The 23,347-nt window shown below is 33.6% G+C and overlaps 1 protein-coding gene across 1 annotated transcript in view; it reads right to left on the bottom strand.

Moving 5' to 3' along the window:
• The window catches only part of LOC136043866 (uncharacterized), a 49,021-nt gene that overhangs the window by 25,189 nt on the left and 485 nt on the right, over window positions 1-23,347 (bottom strand). The window contains exons 2-11 of the mRNA XM_065728827.1: window positions 21,342-21,453; window positions 16,334-16,559; window positions 13,316-13,551; window positions 12,254-12,479; window positions 10,502-10,737; window positions 8,964-9,139; window positions 6,888-7,066; window positions 4,302-4,648; window positions 3,167-3,287; window positions 1,516-1,640 (exon numbers count right to left, since the gene is read on the bottom strand). Of these exons, the coding sequence (XP_065584899.1) occupies window positions 1,516-1,640; window positions 3,167-3,287; window positions 4,302-4,648; window positions 6,888-7,066; window positions 8,964-9,139; window positions 10,502-10,737; window positions 12,254-12,479; window positions 13,316-13,551; window positions 16,334-16,559; window positions 21,342-21,453 (1,984 nt within the window). The remainder of the gene's footprint in view (window positions 1-1,515; window positions 1,641-3,166; window positions 3,288-4,301; window positions 4,649-6,887; window positions 7,067-8,963; window positions 9,140-10,501; window positions 10,738-12,253; window positions 12,480-13,315; window positions 13,552-16,333; window positions 16,560-21,341; window positions 21,454-23,347) is intronic.

Raw genomic sequence — 23,347 nt, 5'->3', positions numbered from 1 at the left:
AGCATACTGTAACAATTTTAACGTTCAATAGCTACTCAGCATTGGCAATAACATGTGTACAGTCTAGGGTCTCAACAAAGGTTAGTTCCTAACATTAGGAATAACATACATAACCTAACAAGCTTAGGTTATTTATTTCAAAACAAAAAAAAATGGACAATAATAGGCAAATGTGCAGAGTAGGGGCTCTCCAGAAGGAGACATCATATATCAAAAAGAGAGGCATTTTCAGATTGATAATTTTATACTCTTTTTACAGTTAAGGCTGCGTTTGTGACCATTCACCCCCATCCAACCTGATGCTTTCATATAGCCTACAGCCTTAAGCTATATACAAAACTAACATGAATTAAAAATGGTACCATAAGATTCCTTATTATATGCTCCTTTCAACAGAATAGGTGTTAATAGTTGTTACCCTAGCATTGACCCCCCCCCCCTGATGGGACCATATATAGCCCAAATAATATATTTGTTCGTTGTTGTTTCCATTCTTTGTTCAGTTGGAAATAGATTGCGTTGTATAGACTCAAAGGTATCCAGTTCAGTCTGAGTGATTGTGTCAATATTGAATAAAAATACTATCTTATATGACTTTAAAATGAGAGTAATAATGGAAAGAAACACAATAATCTGATTGATATAAATATGCTACATACTACAGAGTAAGTGTTTCATTGTTTTAGTGTTTTCTTTTTGTTTGATACTCCATATTTCAAATGGGGGGGATAAATTACCACAAACACAACCTTAACTATAAAAAGAGCATAAAATTAGAACTATAATAATGTCTCTTTTTTGTCCTGTCTCCTTATGGAGCGCTTCTATTATGCACATTTATTCAATAATTTGGCTAGCGACGGCCTACCCAAGCCTTCGAAGATCCCAGGGTTGGATCTTCATCAATTCAATATAAGGAGATAGAGATTGTAGTTCCTATTGAGGTTAACAGTGTAGCGCCTGGCAGGGGCATCGTTTGGGGGGGGGGGCAATAATTTGGATAGAAAAGAATATTTTACAGCCCATGCCCCTTGACTATCCGGATATGAGCCCTTCCTGCCCCCCCTCACCCGATACAAATGCTGGAGATTTGCCTCTGGCGTCTGGCTACTTTACTCAAAAAGTGAAATATTTCAAAGGAAACTAAGTATTAGGTAATAGTTATTGGCAATGCAATAGGAACCTGTAGTTTCCTCGTGATAAATAGTCGCCATTTTTCTTCACAAGGATTATGTAAAGTAAGAATCTAGTCTTTTCAAAGTAAGACTATGTAAGTTTAGGAAAATCTTGATAAGCCCGGCAAGTTAGTTGACCTGAAGATAGCAGGTCTACTGGGGGGTCTGCTTTCATTCCGCATCCTGCCTTTTGAAGTGCCATAAAAGACAGGTATCCAGCATCTTTGGTACATGCTATATGGTGCTTGTTATTTTTTCTTTTTGACACGTGATGGTGTAAACTCTAATGATTATCATATAGTCTTTGGGTTTACCGTCAGAACAAGCGAAATATACTTACTTAGCGAAAACACGCTTGCCAATTTCAACGTTGCGCGGGGCAATAGCAGCAAAAGCTTGACGAAGAGCAACAACTTCTTTACCATAAAGACCAGTGACTGGATCAGCCTCTTCAGATGATGCAACCTACAAATTAATATACGTTAGGTATTTTGTTAGGTCTAACCAATCCTAGCCAAGTGGACGGAATGCTGAACTTGTAAGCCCTTGTCCTTCAGCAAGGGGATTCGAGTTCTAGCGTAGTCAATCCTTTGGCTAGGGGTGAGGATAAGTAGTGTGACTGCAAGCTTAGTCACCCTGACTATGGGGAGTTTCAGATTAAAAAAAAAGTCCCTTGTAACAACTGAATTTCAGATGACAAGTGAGGTAGAAAAACATAAGGTTCTTCTAGAAGTACAAGTGCAAGTAATTCTTTTGTTCTTAGAAAAATAAATTATTAAGGTGTGTCATGTGATGAATTCGTATTTAACACGGTACTTTCAAGGGTTATGTCTAAAATATTTACTAATGTTTTAAGATTTCAAATTGATATTATAACTATAAACAAATATCTAAATCGCTTTATTGGTAAGGTTTAGAATTTCTTTGGAAGGGAAGGGAATTCAATTTTGAACCCAATTAGGGTATTTGAAGCCATCATTAAGCAAATTTGCAAAAATCTTTATTGTATTCTTTCTGGTTTTTCTTTAAGCTTCCCATTTTTTTAAATCGGTGATTGGCATTTCTGAGCATAGGTGCCACTAAAACCCCTTGGTGTCACAAAACAAGAAATAAAGTCCCATAAATATCAGTCCAGTTGGCTCTCTATATAATATCCGTATGGTTTCTCTACACCATAATCAGTTATATCCTGGCTACTAGTTTCTTTTCATTTAGGAAGACGTGGTATTTGTCAGGTTTTTAAACTTTTTGGGTCATAAACAGAGTCACGGAGTTACCTATTCAGAGGGGGCCTTTTACTCCCCCTCAAATCTGAGTACAGTTGTGATTTGTCTTGCTACCTCCTAGATTTTTATTAGGCTTTGCCAGTTTTTCTTCTTTGTTTAATGTCATAGTTTTGTTTTCCGTTTTTACCTTCTGGGAAGGAGATTCTAATAGAAACCCTGCTACCTGAAACAAGTAATCACTTGTTTTATTGTTTTATCATTATTCATTATTGTATGATTCACTCTTGCATCGTTCATTGTTATGAACGCTGCAGTTTTGGGTATTGTATCACTTCTAAATTATTTCATTTTTTGGCTGTTTTACTTGGAGGAATGCCAATTTCGGGGGTTGAGATTAAGTGTACTTTTAAACACAGAATTTTGTTCTAATCTCTTGAAATTTCTGAATTACGATAAAAAAAACGTAATTTTACTTACAGTACTCCATTGACAGCTCCTGTGAGACTGCAAGCCACTTTTTTTGTAATTGTTATCTATTTATTTTAACAGATACAAAGGATATTAAGAAAGTCAGAGTTTTCCCTTTTCCCTTAAATTCTTATCATGATCTTTAAATAGAATCAATTGATGTGATAAACCAAAGAGGGAAACATCAACTATAGGAATTAGCAGATGTTTTTAGTAGTAACAGTGATTCAATTATTTTCATTTTTAGTAACTACTTGAACTAAACAAGAAGCAAAACAACAACAAAAATCAGCCTACCTTAAGACCTTGCGCAATAACACCAATGGAAACATCGAAAAATTTTTTCCATGCTTCTACTCCAGCAGCATCAAGACCTTGAGATTCTTGGAGGTAAGGAATTAGGATTGCCTCGAAGCTTCTGCAAATAAATAATTTTGACTAATTTCTGTTTTTATTTTAATAGGGATAAATTAAAATCTATTCTGAAGGCATTTTAGGAGATGGGAGGACAGAGCGTGTTGAAACACATAATTGTCTTGACTCATTTTTATGACACAGAAACAAAATTTCAAATAGGGCTGTTACCAGGCTATGTTTTGAGAGGAGGTAGGAGGAGGTGAGTATGGTTGAAAAGATTTCAAAATAGAAGACAAACTGAATTTCGTACCTAGCAGATTCTTTGTAACAAAAACATACATTTCGGAGAGTTTCTGGAATTTTGTGTAGTATCCTAGGGGTTACTAGACACCGTCTTTCTTTTTGCTCCCCAAATGAGATATATATTTATTTGAAATAGCAAACAAATTGAAAACTATTAAAATTTAGTTTTGTCAGTGTATGGGGACAAACACATACCTCCCGATCTATACAGATACCCGTAGTGAATAGTTGTCCGTGTCAATAGTAACCTAAACTAAACTCTAAAAAAGTAAATTTCGATAACAATGTTTACATGAAAAGGATTTGGCCTTTATTACTAGTCCTAAATCTTTGCAATTTATCAACTTTATATTTATGTATAAAAAGTAATTAATGTAAAATATTTGCGTCATTTTAGAACAATGGGTAAAACACCAAAAAAAGAGACTTTCTTAATATAACTTCGGGTCTAAAAATACTACTAGTTAAACTAGGGGCTCATATTTAGTATATTATTAGTTAAAGTATTACTAAATTATCAGGCTATTACTATTATTACATAATATTATTATTATAATTATAAATTAGTATAGTTGTTACGATTATTCGCAATAATTGTATTATAATTATCATGTAAGAAATAGTCATGATGTAATTTTATAAATACTTACTTATACTATACGCTTACTATGTAATAATATAATTACTGCACATATTATTTAAATTTTATATTACATAACAAATATCCATAATATATATAATAATTAAATATTAAGCTTAACATTTTTCTTACCTGAAGTGTTCAGTTCCTGCTTTACGCTGAATATGAGCATCACCAAGATTGCGAAGAGCATACACGAAGTAAGAAGTGTCATCAAGATTCTGAAGAAGGGTGTCGAAGCCGCGAAGAACGTTGGCCATATGAGAGATAAAACGCTCGTCTTCACGGAGGCTCACAAGAGGAACATCAGCGAAACCTTTGTTGACAAACAATGATTGGTATTCTGGGTGAACGTTGAACATCCTCATAAAGAGTTCCTGGCCGAGGAAGCGGAGATCTGTACGGGCAACAGACCAAGAAGCCTTGATAGCTTCCTTTTGACGGCCAGTAAGGTGTGTAACTGGATCCACGACGTTGGCCTTGAAAATCATAAACAAGCTTAAATTTTCCCCTTAAATATCGAGGAAAAGTAATTGCAGGCTCTATAAGTATTCATATTCAAACCTTGCTTTTAGAAAAAAGTATTTATGGAAATGGTAATGTTTATGGCAATGTGTCTGACTGAATACCAGCAAACGTCCAAAATTCAAGTTTTTCTTTGAAGAACTACTTATAACTCATTGCATAATTAAACTACTTATAACCCATTGCATAATAATACAGTGTCAGTTTATGGCTATATATACCTCAAGGGTACTTCTCCAGGGAGAAGCCCGTGCAACACAGAGATTTGAGCTTCATCCTCAGAATTCCCAGGTGACAACAAAAAAGAAGCTCAAATTTTGGAAAGAACTAAATATTAATTTCTTCTGTTTATTATACTTACTTATTAGTGGATTGAAATTAAAATGGTCTGTCATTTTAAGATGGATAGAACAAAACAAGTAACTGGCTCTATATTTTGTTTAATTGAGCCAAAATTTAGACTGTCTACTAAAGAAAAAAACACACATGAGAATCGAACTTGAATTGCATGCAAATGAAAACAATTTTGTAAAAATCCTATAGGATTTTGGAGGATATGTTTATAGAAATCGCTAGAGTTAACATTAAGGATTTGGAAGTCTAGATAAAAAAAAATATATTCACTATGGTTCTAGTTAAAATATGGTCTTTAGTACCCAGGTCGGCCCTCTCTGGGATCTAAAACTGGGGTAGTAGTTGGCTAATTTCAGGACCTAAAGACACTCAAAGTCGATTTAGCAGCTCCCTAATACCGGTATCTTAGAATTTTAGTTGTTACATTTTTAATTTGGTTTCGATCAGTGGAAAGAAGCCACAAGAATGGGGGAGGGCACTAATCTTTTCCGATATTTGCTAATTCAGACACAAAAAAAGTAGTTTTCGAAATCTAGGACAGAAAGTTTTTAAATTTTCCTTTTTAAATGAAGGTTTAAACAAAGGTAATATTTCAAATCTTGGGGAAAGCTGCGACTTCTCCCTCGTGGTTGATGTGACTATGCCTAGGGGGTGGCGAACCAGAGAATTTTTCCCCTGTAAATGTCCTCGGCTAGAGCAACCAAGGACATTTTGAAGAAGACATAAATGTTTCGTTCTTGTAATCTTACAATTTCAGCCCTTAGGTAAGGTTAACCCTTAGGTAAGGTAACTGACTCTTAAGTTAACTAATTAACGAAAATTCATTCCCTGATTCCTTCATTTACAATACTGACTAATGTTTTTCTAGTCAAACAAATTTTTACAAAAACTGATCCCACCGGCACCCATTAAAGGTACGATCACGCCATCTACATTTGCTTCATTGATTTCCCTGACCACCAAAATTAGCAGCCACCGTCACCATTTTTAGAGAACTTCAGTCTTTTGGGGTACCAAAGTTAGCAACCTACTGCCCCAAGCTTAGATCCAAACATTCTTAGGTTTAAACTTTGTTGTTTGTTTTTCATGAGAGGCGTTTCATACCAGAGAATGTAACATATTATCTTAAAAACTGAAGAAAAATTGAGTAAGGATTAATTCTTTAAAACAAAATCTCAAAATTCGTTTCTAGCATATTTTTATAATGAATAGCGTTGCATGTCTGACAACAGATATAAATAAGAAGCGGAAAATAACTTGTAGAAAATACTATAAATATCCAATAGAAACGACAGTGCAGAGAAATATAAACCCCAAATATATTCATTTACGGAAATTTTTCGTATATATGCCTAAGTTCCATAAATCAACAATGATCTGACTAGTACCTTATATGTAGGGTAATATCAACGTACTACCCGTTTATTTGATTTTCCTAGGGTACCAAAGTCAATAAGATCCTATCCCTGCTGTAGCAGCTTTAGTTACCTTTGGGTCCTAAAGTTAGCAAACTGCTACCCCGACTATAGAGACCGAATAGCAGCGGCCCAGGTATCGAAGACCGGTGTAAGTGATAACTTGCCAATGAAAATTCCCTGGCACTTAACAAAAAACTTTCAAATAAGAATAAGAACTTATATTTCTGATTTCTTTTCATTTTTAATATTTTCCTTCAAGTACACACTGCGACATTTCTTTGAATTCTGTTTTAAATTGGTAATTCATGTTCAGGCCATTGACAACCTAACTAGCTCTTAAAACAAAATACCGTCAATCCTTATTTCTTTCCAATGGTAAGTTTTTTGTAAACGGATAAAAGCTCTCTATTGAAATTCTTACCTGTCGAAGACCTTCGTTCAAAAAGTTGATGATGACTTCGAAGACATGATTGAAAGATTTGACGGTGAATTCATCCACACTGTCTCCAAGAGTTTCCTGGAGGTACTCAACGAAAACAACTTGGTAGTTCTCGAAATGACTCCTGTCAGTGCCACGGTTGATGTGGTCCAAACCCAGTTCTTTAAATAAAGAAAAATGGGTTTATTTTTCTTCTTTAAGTTTAAACTGAATAAATAAACTTTAAAGTGCTCCATTTCTCATAATGTTTCTCATAACATATCCATTTTTACAAGGGAGTAATTGTGGCATTATTGATGTAATCCAGATAAATTGTTTATATAAAGGAGGAGGGCTTTTTTTTATTTCCTTTGGAAGTTCAAACTGAATAAATTAAAATAAACTGGATCAACTGATCTCAGGCTGTTTGGTGAAGTAGTGATTTATCTGTAATACTAGCAGTAGTAGCACCTGGTCTTTATGCCAGAAAAGTAGCTTTGATTGGTCTTCCTATGAAAAAATTCTTTTCATAGGAAGTACAACTAGGCGTTCAACAGCACGTAAAAAAACATTTGTGTACTTTACAATGCATGTGTATTTTCAGGAGAGAAGAAAAAGCACTTCTATCACTCATAAATAACTGCCGAATTTTTGTATCTTTTTTTTTGTATTGAACGCAAATATGTCTTGTAACTAAATTTTTCGAACCTCCAGAAGCTATTACTCCTTACATTTTCCAAGAGTAAAGGGCACAGTCGCATCTATTTGCGGTTAATGCTTCTTGCTAGCTTCCAGCTTCCTGCAGCTGCAACTAACTTGCAGCCCCAATCATGTATATCGAAGCATTAAATCTTTTTCACAGTATCCATTCTGCTTAGTTGCAGCTCCTCGAAGCTGCATCTAGTTTAGAGCCGAAATCATTAATATTGGTTTTATTACAGCATACACACTGCTTAGTTGCAGCTTCTAAAAGCTGAAACTTTCTTAGAATCTAAGCAATATATATTGAAGCTTCAAATTAAGGTGCGATATATATTGAAGCTTCAAATTAAGGTGCGATATATATTGAAGCTTCAAACTAAGGTGCGATATACATTGAAGCTTCAAATTAAGGTGCGATATATATTGAAGCTTCAAATTAAGGTGCGATATATATTGAAGCTTCAAATTAAGGTGCGATATATATTGAAGCTTCAAATTAAGGTGCGATATATATTGAAACTTCAAATTAAGGTGCGATATATATTGAAGCTTCAAATTAAGGTGCGATATATATTGAAGCTTCAAATTAAGGTGCGATATATATTGAAGCTTCAAATTAAGGTGCGATATATATTGAAGCTTCAAATTAAGGTGCGATATATATTGAAGCTTCAAATTAAGGTGCGATATATATTGAAGCTTCAAATTAAGGTGCGATAGTGTTGATGATAAAAAAAAATGTGCAAAAAGTCTATTTACGACGAGATTTTATTCATACTAAGATTTATCTAGCGCTAATTTGAGCCAATCAATTGGCTCAATACAGTTATTGATTGGCTAAAGGCCAATAAATATGTGAAATTATGATTGGCTCAAATTAGCTTCAGCTATATTTCGGTATTAGTAAAATTTCATTAGTAAAATTAGGAATGGACCTAAAAGCAAAGTCGTATTCCGTTGAGGGTTAGGGAATTTGACCCCCCCCCCCCGAAATGTTAGTCCGACTCGTGAAAACGTAATAAAAAAGCATTAAACTCGTTTTGATGCGTTTTTTAGTTTTTTAATTAAAACGCATCAAAACGTTCCTACTGCCAGAAGCTAAATTAGGGAAGCTAAATCTTCAAATTAAGATTACGATATCTACGCTGCTTAATTAAAGATTATCGAAGCCATAGCTATTTTAGAACTAAAGTTATTAATACTTGAGTTTTAATTGGTATCACGGTATTTGCGATGCTTAGTTGCAACTTCTGGAAGTTGAAACTTCTGGAAGTTACAGCTAATTTAGAGCCCAGGTTATGGACACTGAAGTTCCAAATTGATTGAAAGGCATGCACATAGCTAACATTATAGAACAAAATAAAAATAAATATTCACCTTTGATCATGTACACAAAGTCGGATGGTCTGTTCAAGGCCAAAAGAGTTTGATCAAGGGCAGAGACCACACGCTGGGTGTGGGCAGCAAATTTGGGGGACTCTACAAGCTCAGCCAATTGCACACCTTGGAAGAAGCGGAACATCTGCTGATACTCTGGATGTGCAGCAAAGAGTCTAAAATTGTGTGTTCCTTAGTAAGTACGTAAGCGAATGTGTAAATTAATTTGATTTTTTTTTTCTTCAATTAGTATTATTTTTTCCTGTTTATTTAACCTTCCACTAAATTAGGTTTTTTTTTGATAGTTCTAAAATACTTTAATATTTTGCATTCAATATTTTAACTCCAAAATCACTTAGTTTTGATTGATTCGTCAGGCTATTAAAAGTTTTTCTCCAAGAGCGCCAAACATTCTAGCAATGAAGGGGAAGAAACAATTAATTTGTAACAGGTTCTTGAAGATAATCACCCTACGTTACTTTTATTCATGACCTAGGTTGCTAAATATTTTTGTTGGAAGGGGGCCAAATATATTAATTTATGCATTTTATCAAGATGTAAGACAAGATTTATTTTTGAAAAATCACTATCACATGACCAGATGGGGCGAATTCACAATTCAGAGTCAATAAACTGGAAAAAAAAATTATTGGCAAGAAAAGAAAAATCCATTAACAGAAAAATAAAACGATTAGAGCTTGAAAATTTACAAAGGAATCAAACCAAACAAGAACACAACGAAAATTTAGTCTTGTGACCAAAAAAAAAATAGTAAAAAAAGACTATAAAAAGAAGTTAAAAAGTTGTAAGATAAAAATTACGCAGCAACTGATAAAAGAGAGAGGAGGGGATTAGCGTATTTAGCATATCAACTGTTTCCGGGAATAAAATTTCTTCTATATCTATCTCTGGGCAGGGCCTTTCAAGAGGGGTGGGTGACCCAAGCATCCTGTCCTGGTGCGCCGTAGTGGGGGGTAAGATACCGCTGCTGGGGCTTCTGTGTGTTTTTTTTTATTAATTTTTGTATTGGAATGGGACACTGTAATTAGTTTTGCCAAGGGCGCATTAGCCCTTGGAATAAACCTTTATCAGAAAAATTTATATTAGGAAAAAGGGGATTTTGTCTGAAGCAGAAAAAGGGAGGTGAGGTAGAAGCGGTGGATGACAAGGGAAAGTTGAATTTTCAAGGGTAACAGATTTCTGTTATCCCTTGCTACCCCTGTTATTGCGGAAAAAATCTTAGGAGTAGTCTCTCCCCCCGCCCATTTCTTCACCAAGGTCATATTGATTGAAATACATCTAGATAACTTAGAGACAAATTGAAGGTTTTATAATAGTAAATAAAAAAAAACATAAACAAAAGTTACATAAATAAATAATGCTTTAAAGACATACATCAATTCAAAAGGTGATAAGAAGATCGTTTACAGAAAAGATAGAAAGATTTAGAAACTGATTATTATTGAAGTCCACTCGGAGCAATAATAAGCTCCGAAAAGGGGTAGCACAAGAATTTTCGTTTTTGACTAGTTACTCACTTTCCAAAGGTGGCTTTTCCAACTTCTTGGAGATTTCCACGGACTTTGCCCCAAGTATTAAGGATGGCGTTTTTTTCAAGACCTGATAGTCCAGTGATAGGGTCCACTCGTTCCAAGGACTTGAGACCAATAGAAATGTATTTCTCAATAGCATCAAACGCTTTGTTCCATGAGGCTTCTTGTGCTTGGTTCATACCATTTTCATTAAGATATACCAAAAGGGTCGTACGGAAATTCTAAAGGAAAATAAAAAAAAATCTTGAAATTCCGAAATACTAAGCAAAGAATTAGGTTCAATGCTCGGTTAAAACTTCTATGCTAGAATTTAATTGTTCAATTTAATTTTTCCTAAGCACATTTTCAAACATCACTTTTTCCTAAAAATGTCAAGAATCGTTCTGAATCACTTTTAAGTAAACTAAACAAAATCACTTAGGTGTACTTCCGTAAGAGATAGAAAATCAGTTAAGTATTTACAATTTCACTAAACCTGACTAAATTATAGTCATATAGAAAATCGATGCTGCTAAAGATTTCATAAATAAAAAAAAATTATCCATATTTTTTTCTGATTCGTTAGTTATCCCTGAACCTTGCGTACCTTTCAAAATAGTAATACAATTTAGAATACATGAATTAGCTTGGCCATAGAAATACCGATTTTAGGATGAGTTCAAGTTATAGTTAAGACAAAGTAATATATAGTAATATATTTATGCCGGGACCAGTTTCCTACTATACAATGCAATTGGGTGCTCTTCGCCATCCTTTTGGGTAAGGACCGCTCCAACGCCTATATCAGAGATGTCTGTCGGTAAAATAAAATCCTTACCGAAATCTGGTGTCGCCAAAACAGGGGCTTCGATGAGTGCTCGTTTCAGGTTCACAAATGCACCAACCTGTATCTCGTTCAGCTTCAACTTGTTTGGAGAACCCCTTTTCAGGTCGCCAAACTGGGACTTCGATGAGTGCTCGTTTCAGGTTCTAAAATGCACCAACCTGCATCTCGTTCAGCTTCAACTTGTTTGGAGAACCTTTCTTCGGGTCGCCAAAATCGGGGCTTCGATGAGCGCTTGTTTCAGGTTCTCAAATGCACCTGTATCCTGTATCTCTTTGAGCTTCAACTTGTTTAGAGAATCTTTCTTTAGGTCACCGAAACCAGGGCTTTGATGAGTACTCGTTTCAGGTTCTCCAATGCACCAACCTGTATCTCATTGAGCTTCAACTTGTTTGGAGAATTTTTCTTCAGAAGCGAAGTGAGCGGCTCAGCAATTTCAGTAAAATTCTTGATAAAACGTTGGTAATATGCTGCCATCCCAATAAAAAAAAAAAACGAATTTCCTTCTTGGACATAGGTAGGGGAAAATTTTGAAAGATTCTGAACATTCAGATGCCCAAATGACACTTTTCATATATTTTACTACCTTTTAAATATTAAAATGTAAAAAAAGAAAGTCAAATTTTAACTAAGTTTAGAAAGCAATTAAAAGATTTTTGCTGCTCACCGATAATACGTAACAAGCTGAATATTGACCATCTGTGCTTAAAATTCTGAACTTGGAATATACTGAACATTCAGCCAATCACTGAATTTAGAATTCAGGAATATTCAATGGTGAATTAAATAAAGGCTGCCAATTTTCCTTCATTAAGTATGTTTCGTGTCCATTTGAAGAATTAAATTTCGAATCACGAATACGAAACTTTTGAACAGGAAAAATGTTCACAAGTTTCTGGACAAAATTTAATTACCTGGAAATGGCTGATATCAGTGCCGCGAGCAATGTGCTGCTCACCGAGTCTTTTAAGGGTAGATACAATGAATGGATTGTTATCTAGCTCTTTGATGATACCGTCAAAGGCAGCAACGACACGGAAAACATGAGCAACAAATCCATTGCTTTCACCCAGCTTGGCGAGTTCAACATCGCGGAATTGTCTGAAGAGTTGCTGGTATTCTGGATGATCATTGATCAATCTGAAACAGAAGTGTCGTTGGGTTTATGCCTGAGATAAGTTAATTTCCTAGTTGCAAACATTTAGAAACACAGTTTCTAAGAAAAACTGGGTAAAATAGAAAAATAAATCAAAACACTTGATAATCCTCTAGTTTCTTCTCACAAAGGAGTTTTCCCCCCATCAGCCTGTCTCAATCTCCTTCGTGTTAAAACATTCAATTGATTCACAGGGGCTTAGATAGGCCTTCTTTTGAATGGGTAGGAATTACCGTCCAGCTAGAGGGAGGGAAATTTATTGTCTTCTATCAATACTCACTTGTACCCCGTTTGACTAAAACCTGTCTATTTGATTTCTTTACTATTAAGCTATACTGAAAGACTAGGTAATATCACTAAGGAATTTTATTTCTCTCTCGCACTCACTCTCTCTCTCTCTCACTTACAATTTCTTTCTTTGGGTTCTCTCCCTCTCTTCTTTTTAATTTTATTCTGTCTATTTTACTTATGTTCACTATAAAATAGCTTTGCTACAGGTTTTGTTACATTTATTGTTGATGAATAAACCCTTTCTTTCTTGAAAAAAAATAAAAAAAAAACATCAATAATATTCTATGCAACAAGGAAAAGGTAAAATGATTAGGAATTGCTTAGGGTTATTAAAAAAGAATATTAGACCACATAAAGAAAATGAAAGAACATTAGTGTAGGATATTACTCAAAATAAATATAAGAATAGTGGTTATATTGAGTGTATCATAACACCACTGAATTTAGCATTAAAAACAATAAAATAGGTTGTTTCCATTTGAGATAACTTAATACTGTAGGCAGTATTTTATTACAAGGACAATTTTACCTCTGGAAAAGGATTGAGCCGGTGTTTTTGAGGTTTGCACTGACTGTGGCCCAGCTTTCCTGAACATTTGCGACATCAACACAGCTAAGACCTGTAACTTCAAGGTCAATCTGACGCTTTAATAGACCAGCTTCAAGGATGTCAACGATACTGTCCCAACCTTTTCTCCAAGCAGCGAGGTCAGCAGAGGCAACACCTCTTTGTTTTAATTCGTCAATAAATGCATAAGAAAAGGCCTGAAAGATAAATAGGGGTGATCAAGAGATGTAGAACTAGAAAAAGAAGGGAAGAATGGAGAGACTTGTTTTTCTTTTCTATATTCTTATCATTCTTTCTTTTATTGGTTCATCTTAATCTTTTTTTCTTTTTGCTCATTTTTTGTTCATTTTGTTCGAATTTTTCTTCCTCTTTTCATTTTGTTCTTTAAAAGATGCGAAATTCAAACGAGGTCATAGGTCTATATTTTACAGATTCATGACGATATATATATATATATATATATATATATATATATATATATATATATATATATATATATATATATATATATATATATATATATATATATATATATATATATATATATAAATCAGGAGTTAAGCAGGGTTGTGTTCTATCCCCCTTTATATGGATCATTTTGATGGACTTCGTCTTAAGGAGCACAGGAAAGGCAATTGGAGACCATGGAATCAAATGGGGAGGAAGAACGCTCCTGGACTTAGATTATGCTGATGATTTAAGCATATTAGATGAAAGTGTGAGCAAAATGAATGGATTTTTAGAGGTTTTACGAGTTCAGGGTGCTAAAATAGGCTTGAAAATTAATGTTAAGAAGACTAAGTCACTAAGGTTAGGAATAAGTGAAGATGAACAGGTGACCTTAGGTAACGAAAAGATTGATCAGGTTGGGAGCTTCAGTTACCTTGGTAGTATTATTAGTAAAGATGGTGGGAGCAGTGAAGATGTTAAAAGCAGAATAGCTAAAGCTCAGGGTGTTTTTTCACAGTTAAAAAAAGTTTGGAAGAATAGAAAGATAAGCCTACAAACCAAGATTAGAATATTGGAAGCTACAGTGATGACAGTGGTCAAATATGGCTCTGAAGCATGGACACTCCGAAAAGCAGATGAAAATTTACTAGATGTTTTCCAGAGAAATTGCCTACGGATTGTTCTGGGTACCCGGCTGACTGACCGTATTTCAAACAGTAGGTTGTACGAAAAGTGTGGTTCAATCCCGCTTTCTGGGGCTATAATGAAAGAAAGGTTGAGATGGCTAGGCCACGTTCTACGGATGAAGGATGACAGATTACCGAAGATTGTCCTTTTTGGCGAACCGTCTGGGGCTACACGGAAAGCAGGTCATTCTTGTCTGGGTTGGGAGGATGTCATAAATAAGGATTTAAAGGAAATGGGAACTTCCTGGGAGGTTGTAAAGAGGGAGGCTTTAAATAGATTAGGTTGGAGGAGGAGCGTGCGTAGCTGTGTTGGCCTCAGGCGGCTTGGTGCTGCAGTGAGTTATTAGTAGTAGTAGTAGTAGTAGTATATATATATTCCATGTGCTGATCAGCCATGTGCTATTCAGCCATTCCATGTGCTGCCGCTGATTTCTCCCTATTCCAACAAAGTATCCAAATACGAAAAATACCTTCTTTATTCTTAAACAGACAAGTTGCAACTAGCAAAATGAATAACATTAAAGTCCATTACAGTTCTAATTCAGTATCTCGGCACTCATTTACGATACCACATACAGACAAAGACTTAACATGAAAAAGGATTTAGCTAGAAGTATAATTTACATAGGCAATTCATGACACAATGGTTTTATCGAATATTTTTGTTCTAGTTGACTGTTTTTCTTTTATTTTGGTCTCTTCTCTTTTTGTATTTTTTTACTCCAATTTTTCTTGTTGTTTATAGAAGGTTAAAAACAAATTATTATCATGATTTAAAGAAAATGGGAGATTTATGGACTGAAAGTGCCTAACATCTTCAGTGCCTAATAAAAGTGGAAAAAAAGATGACATATTTTTTCGTATAATTTGAAAATATTACGAATTATATACACAAGACAATATTTTGAGCTGCATTAGGAAGAAACAAAATGCAAAAATTTATCGTTGATATTTGTTGATGTTTTTGCTGATGTCCTTATGATAAAATTCCTTACAATATAAATTTCAAATGTATTTTTCTATAAATTCAAGTAAAATCAGGCATAGATTCTATAGAAATCACAGTAGCCGCAAAATAAACTATATAGCAATTACAAATTACAAAAATTACATGTTGGATTGTAAATATAAGTAGTTATCATTTAGAAATCGTGAACCAACATTATTAAATTTTTAGCAGCCTCTGAACTTATAATAAATTCACTTACTGGCTTTTTCCAATATTTTTTCAGTTTTTTATATTTTCAGGCTTATGCTTTTGTAATAAGTGCAAGTTTTTATCCAAACTTACAAACTCCCATTGAGGGATGAATGAACGATTTTTTTGTAGGGGGTGGGATTCGCGGAGTCGTAGAAACCCAAAAACCAGAAAAACTATTAAAAATAATGAGAAATTGTACAGGGAAAAAGTTCAACAGCAATATACTGGGCATTTAGTTGGATATACAAAGTTATTAAAAATGTATGTTTTTTCAGTAAGGTAAACATGCTCCATCCTCAACTTCTTCAATGCGTTATTGCAGCCCTTTTTGAGCAGATTTCTTACTTTTCAGCAATCTATGTGGAATTCTTGCTGCTCTATGAGCTAGTTCTACACAGATATGCATGCTATATTTCTCTCCAACGTAAAAACTTAAAACATTAAAAAAAGGAAAAATTTTTCTTAAAGAGTGAGCAAAGCAAACGATTAACCACATTCTTAAAAAGTTTAAAAGTAACATAATTTGTTTTGATTTATCGTCCTATTTATGTAGCTGTATTTTATATGACCAATAAATTTATTAAATTCATTAATGATAGCTTAAAGTTCCTTTTACGCGCATATGTCAAATGGAATTCTCACCTCAAAGTGACGTCTTACAGTACCTCTGGTGATATGTCTTTCACCAAGAGCAACAAGTTTCTTCGCAGCACTGTCTGGCGAGTCAATTTCTGAGATCACCTCATCAATGGATGCCAAAACACGGCCACCATGGTACAGAAGGCGCTCACTGTTAGCCAACTCAGAAGCAGGAATGTTACGAAATTCAACGAACAGATTCTTGTACTCCGGTTTTGCAGCAAAAACACTATAAAATTGTTTTGATTATTTGCTGTAAGAAAAATTGAGAAGTCGGAACACATCAAGAACAAAACAGAATTTCATAAATAAAAATAAAGTTAATAAACCAAATTCTTTACTTGTATATTAACTTACCAAATCAGTACTTGAAACTAGCATTAATAAACTAAACTTCTAGGTTGATGAAAATTATCTTTATGTGTACTTGATTAACAAGTTTTTGATTAACAAGCTAGTCAACAGTGTTCAATAGTCAGAAGTTTATCCCTTGTACCGCTGCTCTGAGAAATTCATTTTTGATAACAGGTTTTTGATCAGTATACAGGCCAGGATTTACCCAATGGGTTCGGGCCTAGGGGTGCACAAATGCCAGGGGGTGCCATAAATCATTACTGAGTGACTTTTTTCTTAATAAAAACTGGACTGATGTGATTTATGGATCTATTGTGAATCTATTGCAGAGATGACTTCATTAACGGATGCCAAAACGCGGCCACCATGGTACAGAAGGCGCTCACTGTTGACTAGCTCAGAAGCGGGAATATTACGGAATTCAACGAACAGATTCTTGTACTCCGGTTTTGCAGCAAAAACACTATAAAAATTTTTTGATTATTTGCTGTAAGAAAAAACTTTATCTCGTGGGTTTAATTAGAATTAAGGACTACAACGAATAAAAAAAATAAAATTAAATATGAAAAAAATAATCTAAAAAATTAATCTATAACTAAAATAATCTTGAAATATGTAAAACGGCAGATTTTACTTACAAAAAAGGGAGCGAAAATAGTCAGTTAAAGCGGCATTCACATGACACTTGTCCGTCTCGAACAAAATAAAAATTAAGTAGGGCCATAACAGACAAGATTCCTGTACTCTTTGTATTGCAGCAAAAACACTATTTAAAGATGGATAAATAAACGATTTATTTCAAAACGACTGCTCACAGGCTCAAAGTTTCCATACTCGGCAAATAAACATTAAGATTAAAAAACATAGTCAATATTTTCATAAAATACTGTCATACTCTACATTCTTCAGTATAATATTCATAAAAAATAATTTAGCAACAAAAGCTTATTGTCTGTAACACTAAGAGGAACTTGTAAGTATAATAGCCTAGTAATGATAAAGAAAAGCAATAGTTCATTCCCACTGCCTGCTTGTATCGTACTATTTGATAAATGCTGATAAATTTAAGAAACAAGATGATGATTTCCTAAGTTACAGCCAAAACATTACAATTAGTTTAATTTGCTAAACCTTCTTTGGTTTATTTTACTATTAGATTCTTTCCCGTAGATTTGCCTTGATTTTCAAAGCAAAACCATTGAGCCCCCCCCCCCTTTTTTTATAAAAACTCCGCATCCACTTTATGCTTCTAGAGTAAATAGAAATGATCTTAAATGTTTTAAGCATAAGAAGAACACCAATGACAAAGTCGAGTTTCAATAACGGGATGACGGAGTAAAAATTGGGTAAGAATTTTGTTTTTACCTAACATTTTCCTTAATTTTTTTTCAAAGGGGAGGAAGGGCATGGGATATACCCAACTGGAACTTTTGCTTGTGCAAGTTATACATATTATATTATACACACCCCCCTGTGCAAATTCTACATATTACGTTATACACTCCCCCGCTTAAATCCTAAATACTATATTATACACACTCCCCCCTCCGTGTAAATTCTACACATTATATTATACACTCCCCGTGCAAATTCTACATATTTTATTATTCACCCCGCCCCGTGCAAATTTTACATATTATATGTACACCCCATTTGCTTGTATATATTCATGTAAGATATTGAATTTTGTGGTGTAAATAGATCATGGAGAATAAGCACAAAATATTGGCAAACCTTTGAGTTTGAACGACTATACGAAGAATTAAATATGAAGTGTATTAGATATGTTTATTTAATTTTTAAGCGGCTTATTTGAAAAGCAAAAAATGTAGGTTACTAAGACGGACCTGAAGTCGAACTTTGTGTTGATTTACTCCTAAAAGAGCTCTATTTAAGTTAATTTGAAGGCCTGGTATCCATACTGATGGTCAAATTTGTTCCTAAATATGTTTCAGTCATTAGATTTTAAGACATTGGAGTAGAAATTGATGGTCTTGGTTACTAATTCTTATTTGTGTATTAAAGACCTAATTTACTCCTAAAGAAGCTGGAGTTTATTGGCGTCAACACTGAGGGCCTTGCTTATTTCTACTTGTTTGTCCACTGACGACCTAATTTACTCCTACGGAAGTTGGAGCCGTTGGAATGTAAGGCCTTGACCTCTTAGCTGTTAAAAATAGACAAACTCTTAACTATGACATTGACAATATTGTTTTGATTAAATTTTATGTACATATTACTTTACCAGAATTACCCCAAATTTACTTTGATTTCCACCAAGTTACTTTATACTAAATAGGTAATTGACAGAACAAATCGTATTAGGCTATATATTATATTTTTATTTGTCACAATATAATAAATCTTAAAACTTCCAACGGGTTTGAAGCAATTACCCATGGTTTTGCTAATTTATGTAGGTTTGGGTGGATTTTAGGACTAACAAATTATGACCATGACACTTACAATGACAATGACAATAACAATGACATATTATGACAATGAACACCAATGACAAGGTTGAATGACGGAGGACTCCCTGTTGGATAGAGTTGGTTCGTTGCTATGCCAAAATATATGATTGTTTTTACCCAAAATTTTTACTAACTTTTCCTTAAATTTTCTTCAAAAGGGAGGAGGGGCTTGGGATATACCCAACCGGAATTTTTGTTTGTGCAAATTCTGCATATTATATGCGCACCTCATTTGCTTTTATTTATTCATGCGAGATGTTGAGTTTTGTGGCGTAAATAGTTTATGGAGGATAAGCGCAAAATATTGGCAAACTTTAAAGAATGAAGGACTATACGAAGAATTAATTATGAAGTGCATCAGATATGTTTTTTTAATTTTTAAGTGGCTTATTTGAAAAGCAAAAAAAATCTGAGCTACTAAGACAGACCTGAAATCGAACTTTGTATTGATTTACTCCTAAAAGAACTCTATTTAGGATAATTTGAAGACCTGGTATCCATACTGATGGTCAAATTTATTCCTAGATATGTTTCAGTCATTAGAGTTTAAGACATTGGAGCAGATATTGATGGCCTTGGTTACTAATTCTTATTTGTCCATTAACGACCTGGTTTACTCCTAAAGAAGCTGGAGCCATTGATTTTATAGTGTTGGAGTCGTTAGAGTTTATTGGCGTCAACATTAATGGCATTGTTTATTCCTACTTGTTTGTTCATTGACGACCTAATTTACTCCTACAGAAGTTGGAGTCTTTGGAATGTGAGGCATTGACCTCTTAGCTTTTGAAAATAGACAAACTCTTAACTATGACTTGACAATATTGTTTTAACGAAAATTTTATTTACATATGACTTTGCCAGAATACGCCAAATTTACTTTGATTTCCACCAAATTACTATATGCTAAATAGATAATTGACGAACAGATCGTATTAGGCTATAATTTATTATTTTTGTTTGTCAAAATAAAATAAATTCAAAAACTTCCAACGGGTTTGAAGCAATTGCCCATGGTTTCACTAATTGATGTAGGTTTTTTTTTTGGGGGGGGGGGGATTTTGGAACTCACAGATTATTAATATAATTTTAGTTCTAAGATAACGGGTAGCACACAGCTGTAACGATTTTTACGATAAAAAGCAGAACGGAATAAAATGTTAGCCCCTTTTAGGCATAATAAGCGTTTTGGGGGGTACATTTGGTATTATCTGCCATTTTAATCCGAAGTTAATAATAGGCTAAGCAATTAGTGGTCTTTATCGACATTTGAGTTTTGGAACAAACCCTTGGACTGGAGGATGATTGCTATGGAAGGAAAATAGAAATATCCTCATAATGTTTCTGTAAAAATATACAGAAAACATAGACCCTATTTCATATGCCCATTCTACTATCCTAGCGATAACCGAGATGATATTATTGACCAATTCATGTACTGAATTATAAATAGATATCGACTAAGGCCTCAGTATTAAAGTGGGTTAAGTCCAGAATTCAATTCTTAACTTTCATTTATCATATTGTAAGACTAAGAGAGAATTATAGCACTCCAATAAGAAATTTATAATTTTATAATTCTTACAGTTATTATAATTTAACAGTGAGAAAATAGAAACAAAAAAAACTAGAAAAAGTAAAAAGGCGAAAACTAAAAAAGGCCTCAGTATTAAAGTGGGTTAAGTCAAGATCTCCATTCTCAACTTTCATTTATAATATTGTAAGACTAAGAGAGAATTGTAGCACTCGAATATTGAGAATTGTAGAAACTTATAATTTTATGATTCTTACAGTTATTTTAATTTAACAGTGAGAAAATGGAAACAGAAAACTAAAAAAAAAACAAAAAAACAATGAATTTGACTTAGGGTCTAGAGAAATTCGTTTTTTTTTCTTTTTTCAGCCATTTAATAGCAACTATATTAATCTCGTCCAGGCTTCGTATTAGAAATTTAGTCAACATAAAGTGGAAAAGATTTTGCTATTATGGAATTATATTAGTTATTTTGAAATTGTATTTCCAATTATATTTCAATATATATTTCCATAAGGTTCTAATTCAAGATACAATAATTGCTTGAGTAACTGAGTAAGGTTTATAAATATCAGGTAATTAAAAAAAGTTCCAGTTTAAAAGTCAACTTTTAGGCATGTAAGGTTTGATTATTAAAAATAATTAAAATTACCTTAGGAAAACATTACGTCCAAAAGATGGCAAATCATTGACAATAGACCATGTTCGTTTGATAGTTGCTTTGTCACTACAAAGGATTCCACGAACTTCGGCAGCAGAGACAACTGAAAAAGAAGATATTTAAATTATATATAATTTTAGATTACGTATATATATATATATATATATATATATATATATATATATATATATATATATATATATATATATATATATATATATTATTAAGAGACATTCGAAAAAATATTCAATGTTAAGAGATGCATAACGAGCTGCCTCTCTATCTCCTTTGTACAAAAATTATTAATAGCGTTTTTTTGAACAAGGTCAAGTTCAAACTTCAATCATGTTTTCATTAAGAAAATTTTTAAGTTAATTAACATAACTCAGGCATCTGAAAAGAAATAAGCTTTAAATAAAGCTAGGAAAATGAAAAGCCTTGATTGTTTGTCTTCTATTATTCTCTCTCCTCTTTTTTCTTCCCTCCTTCTCAAATTTACGTCAAGATTTTAGTGGTTCTGTTTTGAAATAAATTGATTTTTGAGCTGCAAGCCTTAATTTTCTACATAAAATTGAACATACTAGCTCATTCTTATACATGAAAACATTAACTTAGGAGTTGTGATAGTCTAACAAGACTTATTAGTGGGTAAGACCTATATGATTAATTGTTTAAGTAGCTGACGTTGTGGTAGTCATTGACCACTGTCAAATCCTGGCTGGAATTTGCTGAAAACTAGAAGTTGATTCCGTTTTCCCTACCTTCACCTAATCGGAACTCTGTTGTTAACAGTCCTATTTATAATCAATAACAAACGAATATTGAAAGAACATTCATCGCTTTAAACTAATCATTAATACCCCTGTTACTTTCCATAGTAAGAAAAGGATAACATCAGAAACGGGGAAATGTCTAATTTAGGGGAAATATTTCAAACAAAAACGGCTTGGTTATTTTGACTATACATGCATAGGCTATACCAAGAAGGAGTAAAAGGGCAGCATACCCTTCCTCGTAGGAAAGTATACAACAATAAAAGAACCTATACAACACTTTGAAACCTAGGCTACTGCGTATCCCGACAATTAGACCTAAGATCTACTTAAAACCAAGGTATTTTCATTTTAATGAAAATATTATTCGCTGCTAACATGTAGTGAGTAAATTAATGCATTAAAATGCATAATTTATAATTATTATACTTATTTACTGGAAAATTGTCCCTCCTGGTAAAAATCTTGGGTGGTTTTCTTACTTGTAGGACAAATAATAGTAGTCACTACCCAACGGTATTCAAAGAAATCAAAATGTTTTTAAAACAGAAGAAAATACTAGTCAAAATTTCGCTTCAAAAAGAGGAAAAAAGAGAAACATTAGCCTTTATCAACGAATCCTGTCATAGGACGCTAATCACTGTTAGTTTTTTACATAAAAAAGAGAAAGAAACCAGCTCAAGAATTTATCAAAATATTAATACATTATTTTACTCAAAATATAATGTTCAAGGAGGTTCTGTATATTTAGATAAGGCACATTTATGACAGTTTATTTTTGGGGACGTTACAAGTTCACAAAAAAATCGAACAGTACGACAGAGTTCATGGGGTTTCGAAGGGGGAAAAGCCCTTTACACTACTATAGGGTTAATTCCAAGGCATTAGAAAGTGGAAAGTATTACTGTTAAACGACCATTCCATGTCACTTCAGTTATTGCTAAATTGGAAAATCTTTTATGGAAATTATAAAAAATTAGATTATCTTGTTGAGAAGATTCCCTTCTAAACTGTCTAGAATAACAACAAATTTCTTTTTTCATTCTTATCAACAAAATTCAACTTAATTATTATATTTACTTTCAGTTTAATTGCATACAGGCATGGATATGACCCTAATGCATATAAGCATATCCTTCCTAATGCAAGGATATGGCCCTAATACATATATGCATATCATCCCTAACATAAGGATATAGCTCAAATGGCTATATGCTTATCCTT

This window comes from Artemia franciscana, chromosome 2, assembly GCF_032884065.1.
Source record: "Artemia franciscana chromosome 2, ASM3288406v1, whole genome shotgun sequence".
Classification (NCBI taxonomy): Eukaryota; Metazoa; Arthropoda; class Branchiopoda; order Anostraca; family Artemiidae; genus Artemia; species Artemia franciscana.
The sequence above is the reverse complement of the archived record's forward strand: the minus strand, read 5'-3'. Positions and strand labels throughout refer to the sequence as shown.